Genomic DNA, 16,475 nt, shown 5'->3' with positions numbered 1-16,475 from the left:
GCGCTAACACCCTTGAGTGCTTACTAGTGCAATAAACTGTGATATAAATAATATAATAACAAGTGAATAATCAAGTGATAAAAAACAATAAAGGTGTCACCACCCTGCTTCTACCCTCCGGTGGGGTTGTCTTCACTCTTCCCCAGAAATGTAGATAGTTTTCTCACAATCCAGGGGGAGCATGGGGAATATAAACACACAAAAACAACAATCTAAGTGTAGATGTAATCAATATTAAAGTCCCTAGTGAATCTTGGCCCCTATGAGCAGCCTACTCACAAGAAGGTAGTAGTTTTCAAGCAGAGGTGACTAAGGGCTGGCCGTGGATTTCAGGAAGTATAGAGTTGCCCCTTCACTGGGGGATTGAGACCTCAGCAAGAGAGAAATGAACGCACATAGCACAGATCATATGATTCCAACAATTTATAAAACTCTAAAAAGTGCACACGTACAGTGTTGCAAATATAAAACAGCATGTAAGCTATAATTAGCTTTTGAATGACCACTGGGAGACAAGCGCCGCCTCTCACCGCACCGAACGGGAACTCCGGCTGGACCCCTAGTTGATATGCTGGAGACACTGCTCCGTCGCCGATTCCCGGATGTTGACGTCACTTCCGGTTTCGCTGCTGCGGTGTAGGCTGGGATTCCTCTCTCCACAGTCGCGTCACAAATGGGCGGTACCACTCTACGCGTTTCGCCAACCAATGATTCGGCTTCCTCAGGAGTGTGTCACACTCCTGAGGAAGCCGAATCATTGGTTGGCGAAATGCGTAGAGTAGTACCGCCCATTTGTGACGCGACTTTGGAGAGAGGAATCCCAGCCTACACCGCAGCAGTGAAACCGGAAGTGACGTCAACCTCCGGGAATCGGCAACGGAGCAGTGCCTCCAGCATACCAACGAGGGGTCCAGCCGGAGTTCCTGTCCGGTTCGGTGCGGTGAGAGGCGGCGCTTGTTTCCCAGTGGTCATTCAAAAGCTAATTATAGCTTACATGCTGTTTTATATTTGCAACACTGTAAGTGTGCACTTTTTAGAGTTTTATAAATTGTTGGAATCATATGATCTGTGCTTGTGGCGTTCATTTCTGTCTTGCTGAGGTCTCAATCCCCCAGTGAAGGGGCAACTCTACACTTCCTGAAATCCACGGCCAGCCCTTAGTCACCTCTGCTTGAAAACTACTACCTTCTTGTGAGTAGGCTGCTCATAGGGGCCAAGATTCACTAGGGACTTTAATATTGGTTACATCTACACTTAGATTGTTGTTTTTGTGTGTTTATATTCCCCATGCTCCTCCTGGATCGTGAGAAAGTTAATTTATCGGAGGACATGGACCTGGAGCATGCTGACGTGGACGCCCTTCATGATGGCAGGAGTAAGTAGAAAGGTTTATTTACTTTACTTATGCTGGCTGGCTAATGGTTTTTTTTTTATATATATAATGGGCACATGAGCTATTATCCATATCTGGATAAAAGTAATTTTGCCCATTACTGTATGTATTGGGGGGGGGGGAGGGATGTATTTATTTGAATGTATGCATATATATTTTTTTTTGTATGCACAGGATTGGTACCTCAGGCCAGCGGGAACCCCCGGACACCCGCGGGGACAACACGAGGGCCCCCAGACACCCGCGGGAACCACCCGAGGACCCCCGGACATCCACAGGGATCACCCGAGGACCCGTGGGGACCACCCAAGGGCCCCCAGACACCGGTGGGGACTACCCGAGGGCCCCCAGACATCCACGGGGACCACCCGAGGGCCCCCAGACACCCGTGGGGACCACCCGAGGGCCCCCAGACACCCACAGAGCCCACCAGGAGGCCCACAGACCACCCGGGGACCCCTGCCGGCCTCTGGTATCAATCCTGTGTATAAATTTTTTTTAAATGCTTTTATGTAGGGGCAAGAGGGTGGGTTGTGTATTGGTGGTTAGTACATATTGTAATGTTTATTGGGGGCAGAGGGGGTGAGTGAAAGGCCAAGTACCAACTTCACTCGCCCCCTCTGCCCCCAATAAAGCTGCTATTGTTCCTTAACCCCTTAATTGCCTTAGCGTTTAGCTGCTATGGTAATGAAGTTGCCTGTAAATGCATTTTTAATGCATGGGATTCATGCCGGCGGCCTGCGGTGCTGATATTAATGGATATCAGCTCTGGAGACTCCCGGCATCAATCCGATGCAGGAAAATGTATTTTTTTTTCAAAGTCCCGTCTCACAGCTTCTCATCACCTTCCTGCCAACTTTCCCTGGCGGGTGGATTTTGAGAGGAAATGTCTATTCTAGAGCTGTGATTAGCCTCTAAGCTAATCGGGGCTACTCCAATTGCACGAGTTTGAAAACCTGCCGATAAGTGGCTTCTCGCCGCTTGTTTGGCGATTTTTTAATTTATTTTTTCGGGGGGGAAAAATTGCCGAAAAGGGTTTTTATCAGCGACTTATCGGGGCTTACTGAATAGCAGTAGGCCTTTTTGGCGAAAAGGCCTCGATAAGTGGCTTATCAGCACTTAGTGCATAGGCCCCATAAGGTGGTTGGAGTCTGTCGCCCCTGCGCGCCCCCTTCCACCCTCATTTTTGTATTTAATTTGTTTATTCTTTGTCTTCCCTTGAATGGAGGGGAGGTGGAGTAGAATATTTTCTATAAAACTCTATTATATATACTCCAGTTAGAAAAGTAAGTAAGTTAAAAATATTTAAAAAATGAATATATCAATATGTTTGGCCAAGATATAATTTCCCAATTCTTTTATCAGAGAAGGAATGTTACTATGAAATTCATTCTGTACTTACCATTTGTATGGGCCATATATCGCTTCTTGGGGTGTTCATTTACAACATTGAAGTGATGACACAGTGAACATTTGTCAACATCTGTCTTATATTATGCTTGTGATAAAGACATTATTATAAAACATGTCACTGCCACTAGTATATTTTGGTCCTAGTAGGGACTGACCCTTTTAAAGGTTTCTTCACTGAACAGTAGGGTGTCTTATATAAGCTCTAGTTTGCAGAGCCCTCATGTGAATGAAAAGGGCATCCCACTGAGCTCCTTTTCAAGACCCATTATTTTGGGGCCGGTAATGACACCTTTTAGTAAAGCATCCCAGATAACCATTTTAGAGGAGCTCCCTACTGTCCCCAATATATTGTTGGCTGTCATAAATAGGTCCTGTCTTAGCTCTTCTAGGAATTTAGTAGCTTTACTCTTCAATTTCCATGATCGCGAGGGAACATCAGTGGTTTAAACTTGAGACGGGCACAAGCCCTTCAGAGCGCAAAGGGGTTAAATCATACAGGCACTGGCATTTGCCACAGGCAGTTTTGGCTTCAATGCCCTTTTTGGGGTTAGTCCTGAAACGATATCACGACCGCAGCATTCCACAGGGCAGGGTAATTCAGGTGGCTGCCAGGATATGAGAGACGGGGATTATTTTTTCCTGAGGTAGATCAAAGGATTAACTTTCAGATGTTCTATTAATTGATTGGAAAGGAGCCGTCTGCGAGAATACTAAATCGGTATATTAAAGGGGCAGTCCCACATAGTGGGCAAAACATTGGTAATTATATATATATATATATATATATATATATATATATATATATATACAAATATATATATATATATATATATATATTATTATATTATTATATATTTGTGAAAGCACTGTATGCCTGTCTGCATCTTCCTGTGTCCCTAGGGGAAATCTCATTGGTCCCTTGGGCCGCCCGCCCCCACACCTCTCATTGGCCTGAGGCGGAGTGACAACACACACACACACACACACACTGTTGCTTGGCCTCACTCTCCCCCGTCAGTTGGACCGCAGCTCACCTTCCACACCCCCCCCCCCCCACCTCTCCCGGTGCTCCTCCTCTCCCGGTGCCCCTCACTCTCTCCCCCCTCCCCACCTCACCCAAATCCCCACTCTCCGCAACATCCCCAGCCGCACCATCACCCTCACCGTGCGCCGCTCCCGGAGAGGGGAAGCGCGGCCCTCCTGCTCAGCAGCAAACTCCAGGCTCCTCCCCCCTCGCTCACAACGAGGAACGGAGGGGAAGCGCGGCGCGGCCCGGGCCTCCTGCACTCCTCCTCACGTGCGCCGGCTCTCGGAGAGGGGAAGCGCGGTGCGGGCCTCCTGCCACTCTTGCCCCCTCCTCCAGCTTCCCGAACTCACCTCCTGCCCCAGCCAGATGCCACGGGGTCAAGGTAAGTCACCCACCGTCTCCCACCCACGCACTGTCACTCACACACCCACCCAGTCACTTTCACCCAGTCACCCACTTTCACCCAGTCACACACTCACTCAGTCACCCACTCACTCAGTCACCCACTCACTCAGTCACCCACTCACTCAGTCACCCACTCACTCAGTCACCCACTCACTCAGTCACCCACTCACTCAGTCACCCACCCACTCACTCAGTCACCCACCCACTCACTCAGTCACCCACCCACTCAGTCACCCACCCACTCAGTCACCCACCCACTCAGTCACCCACCCACTCAGTCACCCACCCACTCAGTCACCCACCCACTCAGTCACCCACCCACTCAGTCACCCACCCACTCAGTCACCCACCCACTCAGTCACCCACCCACTCAGTCACCCACCCACTCAGTCACCCACCCACTCAGTCACCCACCCACTCAGTCACCCACCCACTCAGTCACCCACCCATTCAGTCAGTCACCCAGTCACCCACCCATTCAGTCACCCACCCATTCAGTCAGTCACCCAGTCACCCACCCATTCAGTCAGTCACCCAGTCACCCGGGGGAAGCCCAACCCTGTCGTCCGCCCCCCCAAAATTACATCCCGGGCAACGCCGGGTCTCTCAGCTAGTATATAATATATATTACACATATTCATTTCTTATGATTTAGGTATCCTATTGATGAGACTGTATTATTACATAAGAAGCCTATTATCGTACTAGTAACCATATTAATTAGCCATAGTCTAAATGAGGTTAACATTTTTACAAATGTATTTCCTGTGTAAAAATGTCTGCGTTTTCTATTTTCTTTGTGCCTGTGCAATTCCGATCTAATTTGGTAATTATTTTATTAGTGCTTATTCATTGAAAGTAGTTGTGGAGATATATTCTCTGAAGTCTAGTTCCGACTTTGCAGTACTGGTTAGGAACGTCCATGTTCCAATTAATCTAATCTGGAAGTCATTATTGTTCACCAGTGAGTTCCCAAACCCCACGTCTCTTTTTTAAAAATATCTCATTGGTCTTTTATTACGTTTTTCAAACATGTTATTGCTGACATACAATACCCAGATGAAAGGTACATGTCTCTTCTTCACGTGTACAGAGCTTTCCAAACCTCGCAGGTCTCTTTTTCACTTATACAGAGCTTTACAAACCTTGCAGGTCTCTTCTTCATGTATACAGAGCTTTACAAACCTCACAGGTCTCTTCTTCACGTGTACAGAGCTTCCCAGACCTCACGTCTCCTTCAAGTGTACCTGTGCGGTTTCAAATTTTCTATGCACTCAAACACTGAATTGTATAGAATAAAACAATCAAATATTAATCCACGGGGGGAAATGACAAAGAAATATCTTTGCAGTATTACAGCATACAGATGAAAGAATGACAGCAGGCAGTAAAATAAGTGTTGGGCCTTATGCAAGGCTTTAAAAGGGGTTAAAAGGCAAACCCTTTATTTAGTATGTTCTTATTTCCAGGAGGAGAGGAGGTGAAGAGAAGCAAAGAAGAGATTATCATCTCACAGGTGAGTAGATCGAGTCCATTTTCTTACCACACTGACCACTTACCTGTAGGAACGGGGTAGCATATAATAATAAATATGTTTCACTAGGAAATAGCAACCACCCGACAACAAGTCATAAAGCCGATGAGCAGGGGCAAGTGCAATTGGCAATTCCATCTGACATCACCTCCATTGAGAGATGTTCAATAATGAGGCTTGAAGGACACTTTTTCATCCCGGCCTCTTTTTAATCCCGGCAGCAGATTGTATTAACCGCGCTGGTCAGCAGTTCCACTGAAAGTCAGGGTCATGAAAATCCGCAGAGTGAATCTCTCACTGCCACCTGCTCTTTGCGGGTCAAGGACACTGTCACTGCTGTACTTGTTTGGCTGTGTGTGTGTGTGTGTGTGTGCCCATGCTTTGTATTAAATGTCCGGTTTGGCAATGTAGGAGAGTGTAGCAATGCTGCTGCCTGCGCTGGTTATAAATGTCAGGTGTGTGTGTGTGTGTGTCCTGGTTTGGCTGTGTGTGTGAGGGGTAGGCTAGCACGTCCTAAGCTGTATCTATGCTGTTTATAAATGTCTAGTTTGCAGTGTGTGTGAGAGGGGGAGACTGGCACTGCCTACGCTGTACCTGTGCATTTAATAAAGTGATAGGGGAGCCCCTGCTGCTGCCTCAATGAAAAAGAACGGTGAACGGTGCTCTGGGTATACACTGAATAGGTAGAGAAGAACCCAGTGTAGCACTCGAGTTCACCCTCTGGTGATGAGTGTATGATTTAAAACATAAACTTTATTCAATACAACACATATATAAAATAATGGGTATTAAAACGACGTACGAGAGGTCAATAGATTATGATACTGACAGCCGTATAGGCTCAGGATCAAGGTAGTTTGTGTGTCTTATATGTGTCAAGTATCACACAGGAAACTGAACAGAGATCCTAGTATGGACCTCTGTTAAAGGTTGAATATAGTAGTAGGGTGTGCTCGCTTTGGTACTATATCTACAGGTCACATAAGGCAATATTTGCATAACCCATTAATAAAAGGTGGTGTGACTGGTAGTAACTGATGCACATGTAAAACAAATGTAATGTGCATCAGTAGATCTCAGTATGTAGTCAGCTAAATCCTCCTCTGTGTAGTTGGCTATGTGCTCTGTGCTGTATAGAGCTGACCTCAGGTAACCTACTGAGGTCCACAGTATAGGGGTGTAATGTCCTATAGTAACCTCAGTGGCAATGTCAGAGATAATGCTCGTAAACACTGTGCTGTCAATAATGGTAGTAGGCACCCTTATCAGGTAAACATAGCACATGGACGAACACTGCATATGAAGAGGAGGTGGCTGCGTAATATAGAGAAGTAGCCTATGGTAGCTGTTAACAATATACTCCAGCGCATAACACAAGGAACTTCACTAGGTACTTCAGTAAAGAGCACTATCCCTATCAATATTCAGTAGAACGAGGCTCTGAGTGTCCATCGGGGCACTTGAAGCCTATATATCAGTGCGGGCAGGATACCGCATCAACTCGCGGTGTGAGGCATGATAGGATCTCTGTTCAGTTTCCTGTGTGATACTTGACACATATAGGACACACAAACTACCTTGATCCTGAGCCTATACGGCTGTCAGTATCATGATCTATTGACCTCTAGTACGTCGTTTTAATACCCATTATTTTATATATGTGTTGTATTGAATAAAGTTTATGTTTTAAATCATACACTCATCACCAGAGGGTGAACTCGAGTGCTACACTGGGTTCTTCTCTACCTTCTCTATGCATTTAATAAAGGCCTGGTTTGGCAGTGTGTGTGTGTGTGTGAGGGGGAGGCAAGCACAGCCTATGCTGTACCTGTACTTTTAATAAAGGCCTGGTTTGCAGTGTGTGTGTGAGGGGGAGGTTGGCACTGCCTACGCTGTACCTGTGCTGTTTATAAATGACTGATTTGCAGTATGTGTGTGAGGGGGAGGCTGGCACTGCCTACGCTGTAGCTGTGCTGTTTATAAATGTCTGGTTTGCAGTGTGTGTGTGAGGGGGAGGCTGGCACTGCCTACGATGTACCTGTGCTTTTAATAAATGCCTGGTTTGGCAGTTTGCATGCGGTAGAGGAAGACTGGCACTGCCACTGCCTGCGCTGTACTTGTGCTGTGTATACATGTCAGGTTTGCAGTGTGTGTGCAAGGGGAGGCTGGCACTGCCACTGCCTGTGCTGTTTATAAATGTGATGTGTGTGTGTCTGGCACTGCTGCTTTATATGGGCTGTGTATAATTGTCTAGTTTGACCGTTCTGTACCTATGCTGTGTATTGTGAGGTTTGAAATGTGTGTGTAAAGGGGAGGCTGGCACTGCCACTGCCTGTGATGTACTTGTGTGGTTTATAAATGTCACGTTTTGCTGTGTGTGAGGGGGAGGCTGTCATTGGTCCTGCCTATAAATTGTGTAGAAGAGGCACCCCTAACCAACATAAAACAGCTTGGGTGCACTGTCATGAGGCAATACTGGTAGAGCACAGGCAGAGGAAAGAAAGAGAGGCTTAAAGGGCCTGGCAGGGCTGTGTGTGTGAGGGCAGCTTACATCCCTGCTGTCTGCACTGTATATACTGTACCTAAAGGGCCTGGCAGGGCTGCGTGTGTGAGGGCAGCTTACATCCCTGCGGTCCGCACTGTATATACTGTACCTAAAGGGCCTGGCAGGGCTGTGTGTGTAAGGGCAGCTTACATCCCTGCTGTCTGCACTGTATATACTGTACCTAAAGGGCCTGGCAGGGCTGTGTGCGTGAGGGCAGCTTACATCCCTGCTGTCTGCACTATATATACTGTACCTAAAGGGCCTGGCAGGGCTGTGTGTGAGGGCAGCTTACATCCCTGCGGTCCGCACTGTATATACTGTACCTAAAGGGCCTGGCCGGGCTGTGTGTGTGAGGGCAGCTTACATCCCTGCTGTCTGCACTGTATATACTGTACCTAAAGGGCCTGGCAGGGCTGTGTGTGAGGGCAGCTTACATCCCTGCTGTCTGCACTGTATATACTGTACCTAAAGGGCCTGGCAGGGCTGTGTGTGAGGCAGCTTACATCCCTGCTGTCTGCACTGTATATACTGTACCTAAAGGGCCTGGCAGGGCTGTGTGTGAGGGCAGCTTACATCCCTGCGGTCCGCACTGTATATACTGTACCTAAAGGGCCTGGCAGGGCTGTGTGTGTGAGGGCAGCTTACATCCCTGCTGTCTGCACTGTATATACTGTACCTAAAGGGCCTGGCCGGGCTGTGTGTGTGAGGGCAGCTTACATCCCTGCTGTCTGCACTGTATATACTGTACCTAAAGGGCCTGGCAGGGCTGTGTGTGTGAGGGCAGCTTACATCCCTGCTGTCTGCACTGTATATACTGTACCTAGAGGGCCTGGCAGGGCTGTGTGTGTGAGGGCAGCTTACATCCCTGCGGTCCGCACTGTATATACTGTACCTAAAGGGCCTGGCAGGGCTGTGTGTGTGAAGGCAGCTTACATCCCTGCGGTCCGCACTGTATATACTGTACCTAAAGGGCCTGGCAGGGCTGTGTGTGTGAGGGCAGCTTACATCCCTGCGGTCCACACTCTATATACTGTACCTAAAGGGCCTGGCAGGGCTGTGTGTGTGAGGGCAGCTTACATCCCTGCTGTCTGCACTGTATATACTGTACCTAAAGGGCCTGGCAGGGCTGTGTGTGTGAGGGCAGCTTACATCCCTGCTGTCTGCACTGTATATACTGTACCTAAAGGGCCTGGCAGGGCTGTGTGTGTGAGGGCAGCTTACATCCCTGCGGTCCGCACTGTATATACTGTACCTAAAGGGCCTGGCAGGGCTGTGTGTGAGGGCAGCTTACATCCCTGCAGTCTGCACTGTATATACTGTACCTAAAGGGCCTGGCAGGGCTGTGTGTGTGAGGGCAGCTTACATCCCTGCGGTCCGCACTGTATATACTGTACCTAAAGGGCCTGGCAGGGCTGTGTGTGTGAGGGCAGCTTACATCCCTGCTGTCTGCACTGTATATACTGTACCTAAAGGGCCTGGCAGGGCTGTGTGTGTGAGGGCAGCTTACATCCCTGCTGTCTGCACTGTATATACTGTACCTAAAGGGCCTGGCAGGGCTGTGTGTGTGAGGGCAGCTTACATCCCTGCTGTCTGCACTGTATATACTGTACCTAAAGGGCCTGGCCGGGCTGTGTGTGTGAGGGCAGCTTACATCCCTGCGGTCCGCACTGTATATACTGTACCTAAAGGGCCTGGCAGGGCTGTGTGTGTGAGGGCAGCTTACATCCCTGCTGTCTGCACTGTATATACTGTACCTAAAGGGCCTGGCAGAGCTGTGTGTGAGGGCAGCTTACATCCCTGCTGTCTGCACTGTATATACTGTACCTAAAGGGCCTGGCAGGGCTGTGTGTGTGAGGGCAGCTTACATCCCTGCTGTCTGCACTGTATATACTGTACCTAGAGGGCCTGGCAGAGCTGTGTGTGAGGGCAGCTTACATCCCAGCTGTCTGCACTGTATATACTGTACCTAAAGGGCCTGGCAGGGCTGTGTGTGTGAGGGCAGCTTACATCCCTGCTGTCTGCACTGTATATACTGTACCTAAAGGGCCTGGCAGGGCTGTGTGTGTGAGGGCAGCTTACATCCCTGCTGTCTGCACTGTATATACTGTACCTAAAGGGCCTGGCAGGGCTGTGTGTGTGAAGGGGAGGCTGGCATTCCTACTGCCTCTTCTGCATGTAGTGACACACTTTTGGCTTATCATGGCTGTCACCCCAGCCCCTTCAAACCCCTCTAGAAGGCTATCTGAGAAATGTGAAGTTTCCCACAGGCACCTTTTTCCTTCTGACCCCCCCCGACTATCGCATACTGCAGGCGGCAGAGACAGAACCAAGTAAGAAATACGACCTGCAGATCACAGAGGAGCTGGAAGAGTTTGTGGAAAGCGCCAGTGAGCCAAGCGAGGAAGCCCCTAGTCCCGTATCCATACCAAGCAAACGGAGCGCCATCGAGGCTAAACCAGGTAGGGACAGCATGAAAGATCAAGCTGATTTGGGGCTGGCAGGGGATGACACAGATTTAGGGACAGAAGGTGCTGCATTTCACAGAGTGCAAAGGAAGAGGTAGAGATCTCCTATTCTATATCCTGCAAAGTCGCCTTGTAAGGATATATTTAAGCCCCATAATTTGAATGGGGCTTAAATCTTCCATGATAAGAGGACGGCTTCACAGCATGTTCAAGAGAACCACATTTAAAAAAAAAAAAAGGTAACAGAGCTATTTAGGAGAATCCCTCTCTGCACCACAGTGTACTAATGGTAATGACATTTTTAAACAAATATATATTTCTTTATTGCCTGTGAGCATAGTTTCAGGATACACAAACATTTCAGCAAAGAAAGAGAGTACCAGTTTGCAGAACCATTTTTAAGGGGTTACATCTGGGTAATTGATGCAATCCCCATTATTTCAGAAAGCACAGTTCCCACGGGTGCAGCAGCGAGGAGGAGGCCAGAGCCCAAAAGCCTGGGGCCGGTTAGAGAGGAGGATGCCGCCCCCTGGGAGTGCATCACACTCAATAAGTGTCTGGTCGTAGCCGCCTTCGTGGCCCTGCTGAGCGTGGGATTCCAGGTTTTGCAAGGTCAGATTGATGCAGGGCAGGAGGGAGGTGTAGTGACAGCGCTGTGTGTGTTGGGGGGGGGGGGGAGGTAGTACTGGAGTATTAGTGAAACTGCAGGGCAGGATGGAGGTCTAGTGACAGAGCTGTGTGTGTGTGGGGGGGTTAGTACTGGAGTAGCAGTGAAACTGCAGGGCAGGATGGAGGTCTAGTGACAGAGCTGTGTGTGTCAGGGGTTAATACTGTAGTAGTAGGAATACTGCATGGCAGGATGGAGGTGTAGGGACAGAGCTGTGTGTGTGTGGGGGGGTTAGTACTGGAGTAGCAGTGAAACTGCAGGGCAGGATGGAGGTCTAGTGACAGAGCTGTGTGTGTCAGGGGTTAATACTGTAGTAGTAGGAATACTGCATGGCAGGATGGAGGTGTAGGGACAGAGCTGTGTGTGTGTGAGGGGTTAATACTGGAGTAGTAGGAATACTGTATGGCGGGATGGAGGTGTAGGGACAGAGCTGTGTGTGTGTGTGAGGGGTTAGTACTGGTGTAGCAGATATACTGCAGGGCAGGATGGAGGTGCAGAAATAGAGCTGTGTGTGTGAGGGGATCGTACTGGGGTAGCAGATAGACTGCAGGGCAGGATGGAGGTGCAGAGACAGAGGTGTGTGTGTGGGGGGGGTGTTGTACTGGAGTAGCAGAGATACTACACGGCAGGATGGAGGTGAAGAGAAAGCTGTGTGTGAGGGGTTAGTACTGGTGTAGTAGTGATCTGCAGGGCAGGATGGAGGTGCAGTGACAGCTGTGTATGTATGAAGGGTTTGTACTGGAGTAGAAAGATACAGCAGGGCAGGATTGAGGTGCAGTGACGTGTGTGTGTGTGTATAGTACTGGTGTAGCAGAGATACTGCAGGGCAGGATGGATGTGGAGGGACAAAGCTGTGTGTATGTGGGGTCAACACTAAGCTGCTCCTGTATTTCACCTCTCAGATGGTGTGGACACAGAAGACGAGGTGTCTAAAGTGGATGCTGTTAGCTGGACACAGCATTACAGCAGCCTACCCCCTGACATCAATGACCAGCTGGTAAGGAGAGGTGTGGGGAGACTGTACTGGCTCTGGAACCTGCATAACTGAGTCATTGCCCTTCTCTGCAGTGAGCAAACAACCCAGTTTCTTTATCATTATCAGGCAAATACTACTCCTGCTGGCCATTTCCCTGCACTGCATCCTGAATCATGGCTAACATACAAAAGCATTATGGAGGTCTGTTTATTAAAGTCTCCTAGCTGCTAATTGCTTTAATCTGGTGCTTTTTTTTGTACACTGGTTTTGCCTCCATTTTCCAGTGAGGAGACTTTAGTAAATAGCCCCCCGTGTTTCTCACAACTGCCAAACCAGTTTCCAAAATAACAGCCCCAGATTTATCATAAAGACACAATTCCACTGAAAGCCACTGACTTTGTGCTTCAATAATCCCTGTGCTTTTATTTTTTTACCAGTTTTGACTGGAGACCCAGATAAATCCCCCTAGTGAGGAAGATTTGTCACTGCTGGCGCTGTCACACTATTCTATATATACTCTCCTTAATTGTCTTTTTAACCCAGCAACACGTCACTGCCAAACCTCCCAGCATGTTTCAGTCGCAGGGAAATAGTGCTGTCGAGTCATTTTTCGCAGGGCTTGTTAAATATAACCAACGTTGTGAATTGATGAGAGATGCCTTGTAACTCAACCCACACAACTGTTATCATTGCAAGACTCTGCGTTTAGATGGACTTGTAAGGTGTCTTCCGGCTTTGCACTGCTTAATGAACATGGACCATAATCCCTTTACCTGACATCTAAATCGATCAGTAAACATTATGTATCCCATGGAATGTGTCACTTTGTTTTGGGGAATTAACCCCAAAACCCGAGACCCGTTTATGAAGTAACTATTATATATGTAAACTAATATGATCTGGAAAGCATTAAAACAGGCGCAGCATAAAAGATCAGCTACAGCACCACCCTTCTTTGAAGCCAAAACTAAGGTTTGTTAACCCTTTCGCTGCGTGAGAGGCCTCAATACATTGCTTTTGCGTTTCTGGCCTCCCTGACAGCAAAAGGGTTAAATATATTTTGCTGACGTTTCAAATTGCCTTTCCTATGGCATTTTTAGCGCCGAGTGCCTGTGACGTGTTTACTTTTACTGAAAGAGAAATGGATGGATAGAGCAACCTTCTCACAGAATTTGTTGGGACAAATGGCTCATTAATTCAAGTATTAATATGCTATGAAGCCAATCTTATGGCAGTGAAGCTTTGAGCTCTGAGCTTCCCTAGCATAGAGAAGACGACTTCATAGCATATTGAATAGCAATGTAGAAACTGATGGCAGATAAGAACCAGTTGCCCCCCAGTCTGTCCGTTCTCCTATCTGCTGTGCAACCTCAGACCCCATTAGATTCTTTGTTGTCTTTCTTATTTAAGATCTCCTTGCTGTATTGACTTCTACCCATCTCTGCTGGGGGGGCTATCCCACTAATCTACTACTTTTTTTGTGAAGGACAGCATCACATTTCCTCTAAACGCCCTACCATCCAGTTTCAGAGCATGACCTAGATCTTGTAGGGTCCAGGCAGCCTATGTGGGCCTAATTGGGACACCAGGACATTTCTGTAGTTTGCTCCACAAGTCGGCTAATAACGGCCTTATTCTCTCTCTCCGATTGTAGCCAGAGCCGTGGTTTTTTGAAGGCTGGTTTAGCTCATCAGAATCAAAGGAGTCAGAATTAGCCAAGGTGAAGGAAAAACAGCCGGCAAAGGAAGAACAGCCAGCAAAGGCGAAAGAGGAACAGCCAGCGAAAGAAGAACCGCCGGCAAAGGCGAAGGAAGAACAGCCAGCAAAGGCGAAGGAAGAACAGCCAGCAAAGGCGAAGGAAGAACAGCCAGCAAAGGCGAAGGAAGAACAGCCGGCAGAGGCTCCAGCAGCCCCCGTTACCCAGAAACCACCAGAGTCTGAGAGAGAAGAGAGCCATGCCAAGCAGAAGCAAAGTGAGCAGTGGGGTTTAAAGGCCAAAAGCAAATACATGGAAGCCAAGGCCAGCAAAATCCGCAGGTCTTCCGGAGAAGGTTCCCAGAGAAGAGAGGTGTTCCCCTTCATGAAGAAACCCAAGGAGTCACCCAAGCCACTGGGAGAGGTCCAGGAGAAGGCTTACAAAGAGAGAGGCCATCAGCATAAGAGCGAGTTGGGAGGGAGGAGATCCGACTATCCCAGGAAGCAGAGAGCGGAAGGTGGAAAGCAGCACAGGAAGGGGAGAGAGGAGCCAAAGAAATACTTCAAGCAAGAGGAAAAGGAAAAGTACAAGGGGTGGAGAGAGGAGAAGCAACACAAAGGTGCCAGGCAGCATCAGAAGGAGAGGGACTACAGCAAGCATCAAGATAGCAGACGTCACGGCTGAGAGATCGCTTGGTTTTACATCTGTAGAGCACTGCAGGAGATGGGATGCCTTCACATAATGGCTCCTTAACCATTACTTGATGGTACCCCATCTCCTGCAGTGCCTTATTGCCTTAAAGGTACAGTCCATAATAAAAAAAAAACCTTTGTGGTTTACTGCTTTTCAACCTTTTAACAATCCTTCTCTTTTTCTTTGCTTTACAATTCTGCAGGCACCTGCTTGTATTTTGTAGGTTTTTTTTAGGGTGTTGCTGATGTTTCCTTCTAGGGTTTAATGGTTTTCTGCCTGTGATTACATTATAAATATATGTGTATATATAAGTTATTATGAATATTTTAAAATGTTCTTTGCCAGTCTGTTTTTTTTTCTCTCTCTCAAATAAAAATGTTCTCTGCAGAATTGCACCTTTTTAAGGCTTCATGTAGAAAATGTAACAACTGGATGTTAGTAAATGAGATGCACTTAACAGACCAATCTTATTGGCACCATACAACGTGACTTACGTTTCTGCTCTGTGCCTGCATTAAGTGAAGGACTCGTGTTTATCAGATAGCTCACATTTGACACAGATTTGCTAACTCAGTTTGTGAAGCTAAAATTGATGCCCCACGTTATACATTAAGCACATTTAATACATCCTTGTATAACTCCTCCTATTGCTCCATATAACCTTTCCTATGGCCAGTGGCATAGCTAGAAATGGGTGGGCCCCCGGGCAAAACAAATTCAGGACACCGTTAATATTAATAGACTGTAATTTTTTTTCTCCCTTCCCCATTCTCTCTCTGATCCTCTCTCTCATCATCCCTCCTCATCATCTCTCCCCCTCATCCCCCCTCTTCATCTCTCTCCCTCTCAACATCACCATCATCAGCTCTCCCCCACATCATCATCAGCTCCCTCTCATCATTCGCGCTCTCTCTCGGAGCTCTCTCTCTCAGCTCTCTCTTTCTCTCTCTCGCAGCTCTCTTTCTCTCTTTCTCGCAGCTCTCTCTTGTTCTCTTTGTCTCTCAGCTCTTTCTCTCTCAGCTCTCTCTCTTTCTCTCTCAGCTCTCTCTCTCAGCTCTCTTTCTCTGCTCGCTCGCTCTCTCTCTCCCTCAGCTCTCTCTCCCTCAGCTCTCTCTCTCCCTCAGCTCTCTCAGCTCTCTCTCTCCCTCAGCTCTCTCTCCCTCAGCTCTCTCTCTCTCCCTCAGCTCTCTTTCTCTCCCTCAGCTCTCTTTCTCTCCCTCAGCTCTCTTTCTCTCCCTCAGCTCTCTCTCGCTCTCTCCTCAGCTCTCTCTCTCTCCCTCAGCTCTCTCTTGCTCTCTCTCTCCTTCAGCTCTCTCTCCCTCAGCTCTCTCTCGCTCTCACTCCCTTAGATCGCTCTCCCCCTCAGCTCTCGCTCTCTCTCGCTCTCTCCCTCAGCTCTCGCTCTCTCTCTCTCCCTCAGCTCTCTCTCCCTCAGCTCTCTCTCCCTCAGCTCTCTCTCGCTCTCACTCCCTTAGCTCGCTCTCTCCCTCAGCTCGCTCTCGCTCTCTCCCTCAGCTGTCTCTCGCTCTCAGCTCTCTCTCGCTCTCTCTGATATCTCGCTCTCTCTCTCAGCTCTCTCAGTTCTCAGCTCTCTCTCTTTAAGCGCTCTCTCTCTAAGCGCTCTCTGCTCTCAGCTCTCTCGCTCTCAGCTCTCTCGGCTC

The 16,475-nt window shown here is 48.2% G+C and overlaps 1 protein-coding gene across 2 annotated transcripts in view; it reads left to right on the top strand.

Annotated features, from left to right (window-relative positions):
• The window catches only part of JSRP1 (junctional sarcoplasmic reticulum protein 1), a 51,409-nt gene extending 36,427 nt beyond the window's left edge, over window positions 1–14,982 (top strand). Inside the window, exons 1-6 of one of the 2 annotated variants that reach the window (XM_075611578.1) lie at window positions 3,925–4,215; window positions 5,708–5,754; window positions 10,629–10,776; window positions 11,227–11,394; window positions 12,352–12,446; window positions 14,080–14,982. In XM_075611578.1, coding sequence (XP_075467693.1) covers window positions 4,200–4,215; window positions 5,708–5,754; window positions 10,629–10,776; window positions 11,227–11,394; window positions 12,352–12,446; window positions 14,080–14,805 — 1,200 coding nt within the window. In that variant the 5' untranslated portion in view covers window positions 3,925–4,199 and the 3' untranslated portion in view covers window positions 14,806–14,982. Of the gene's footprint in view, window positions 1–3,924; window positions 4,216–5,707; window positions 5,755–10,628; window positions 10,777–11,226; window positions 11,395–12,351; window positions 12,447–14,079 lie in introns of those variants that run through there. The other variant, XM_075611577.1, reaches the window with a different exon arrangement.
• Window positions 14,983–16,475: the final 1,493 nt, after the last annotated feature.

Source organism: Ascaphus truei, chromosome 8 (genome assembly GCF_040206685.1).
Source record: "Ascaphus truei isolate aAscTru1 chromosome 8, aAscTru1.hap1, whole genome shotgun sequence".
NCBI classification, from domain to species: domain Eukaryota; kingdom Metazoa; phylum Chordata; class Amphibia; order Anura; family Ascaphidae; genus Ascaphus; species Ascaphus truei.
This window is presented reverse-complemented; position numbering and strand designations above follow the sequence as displayed.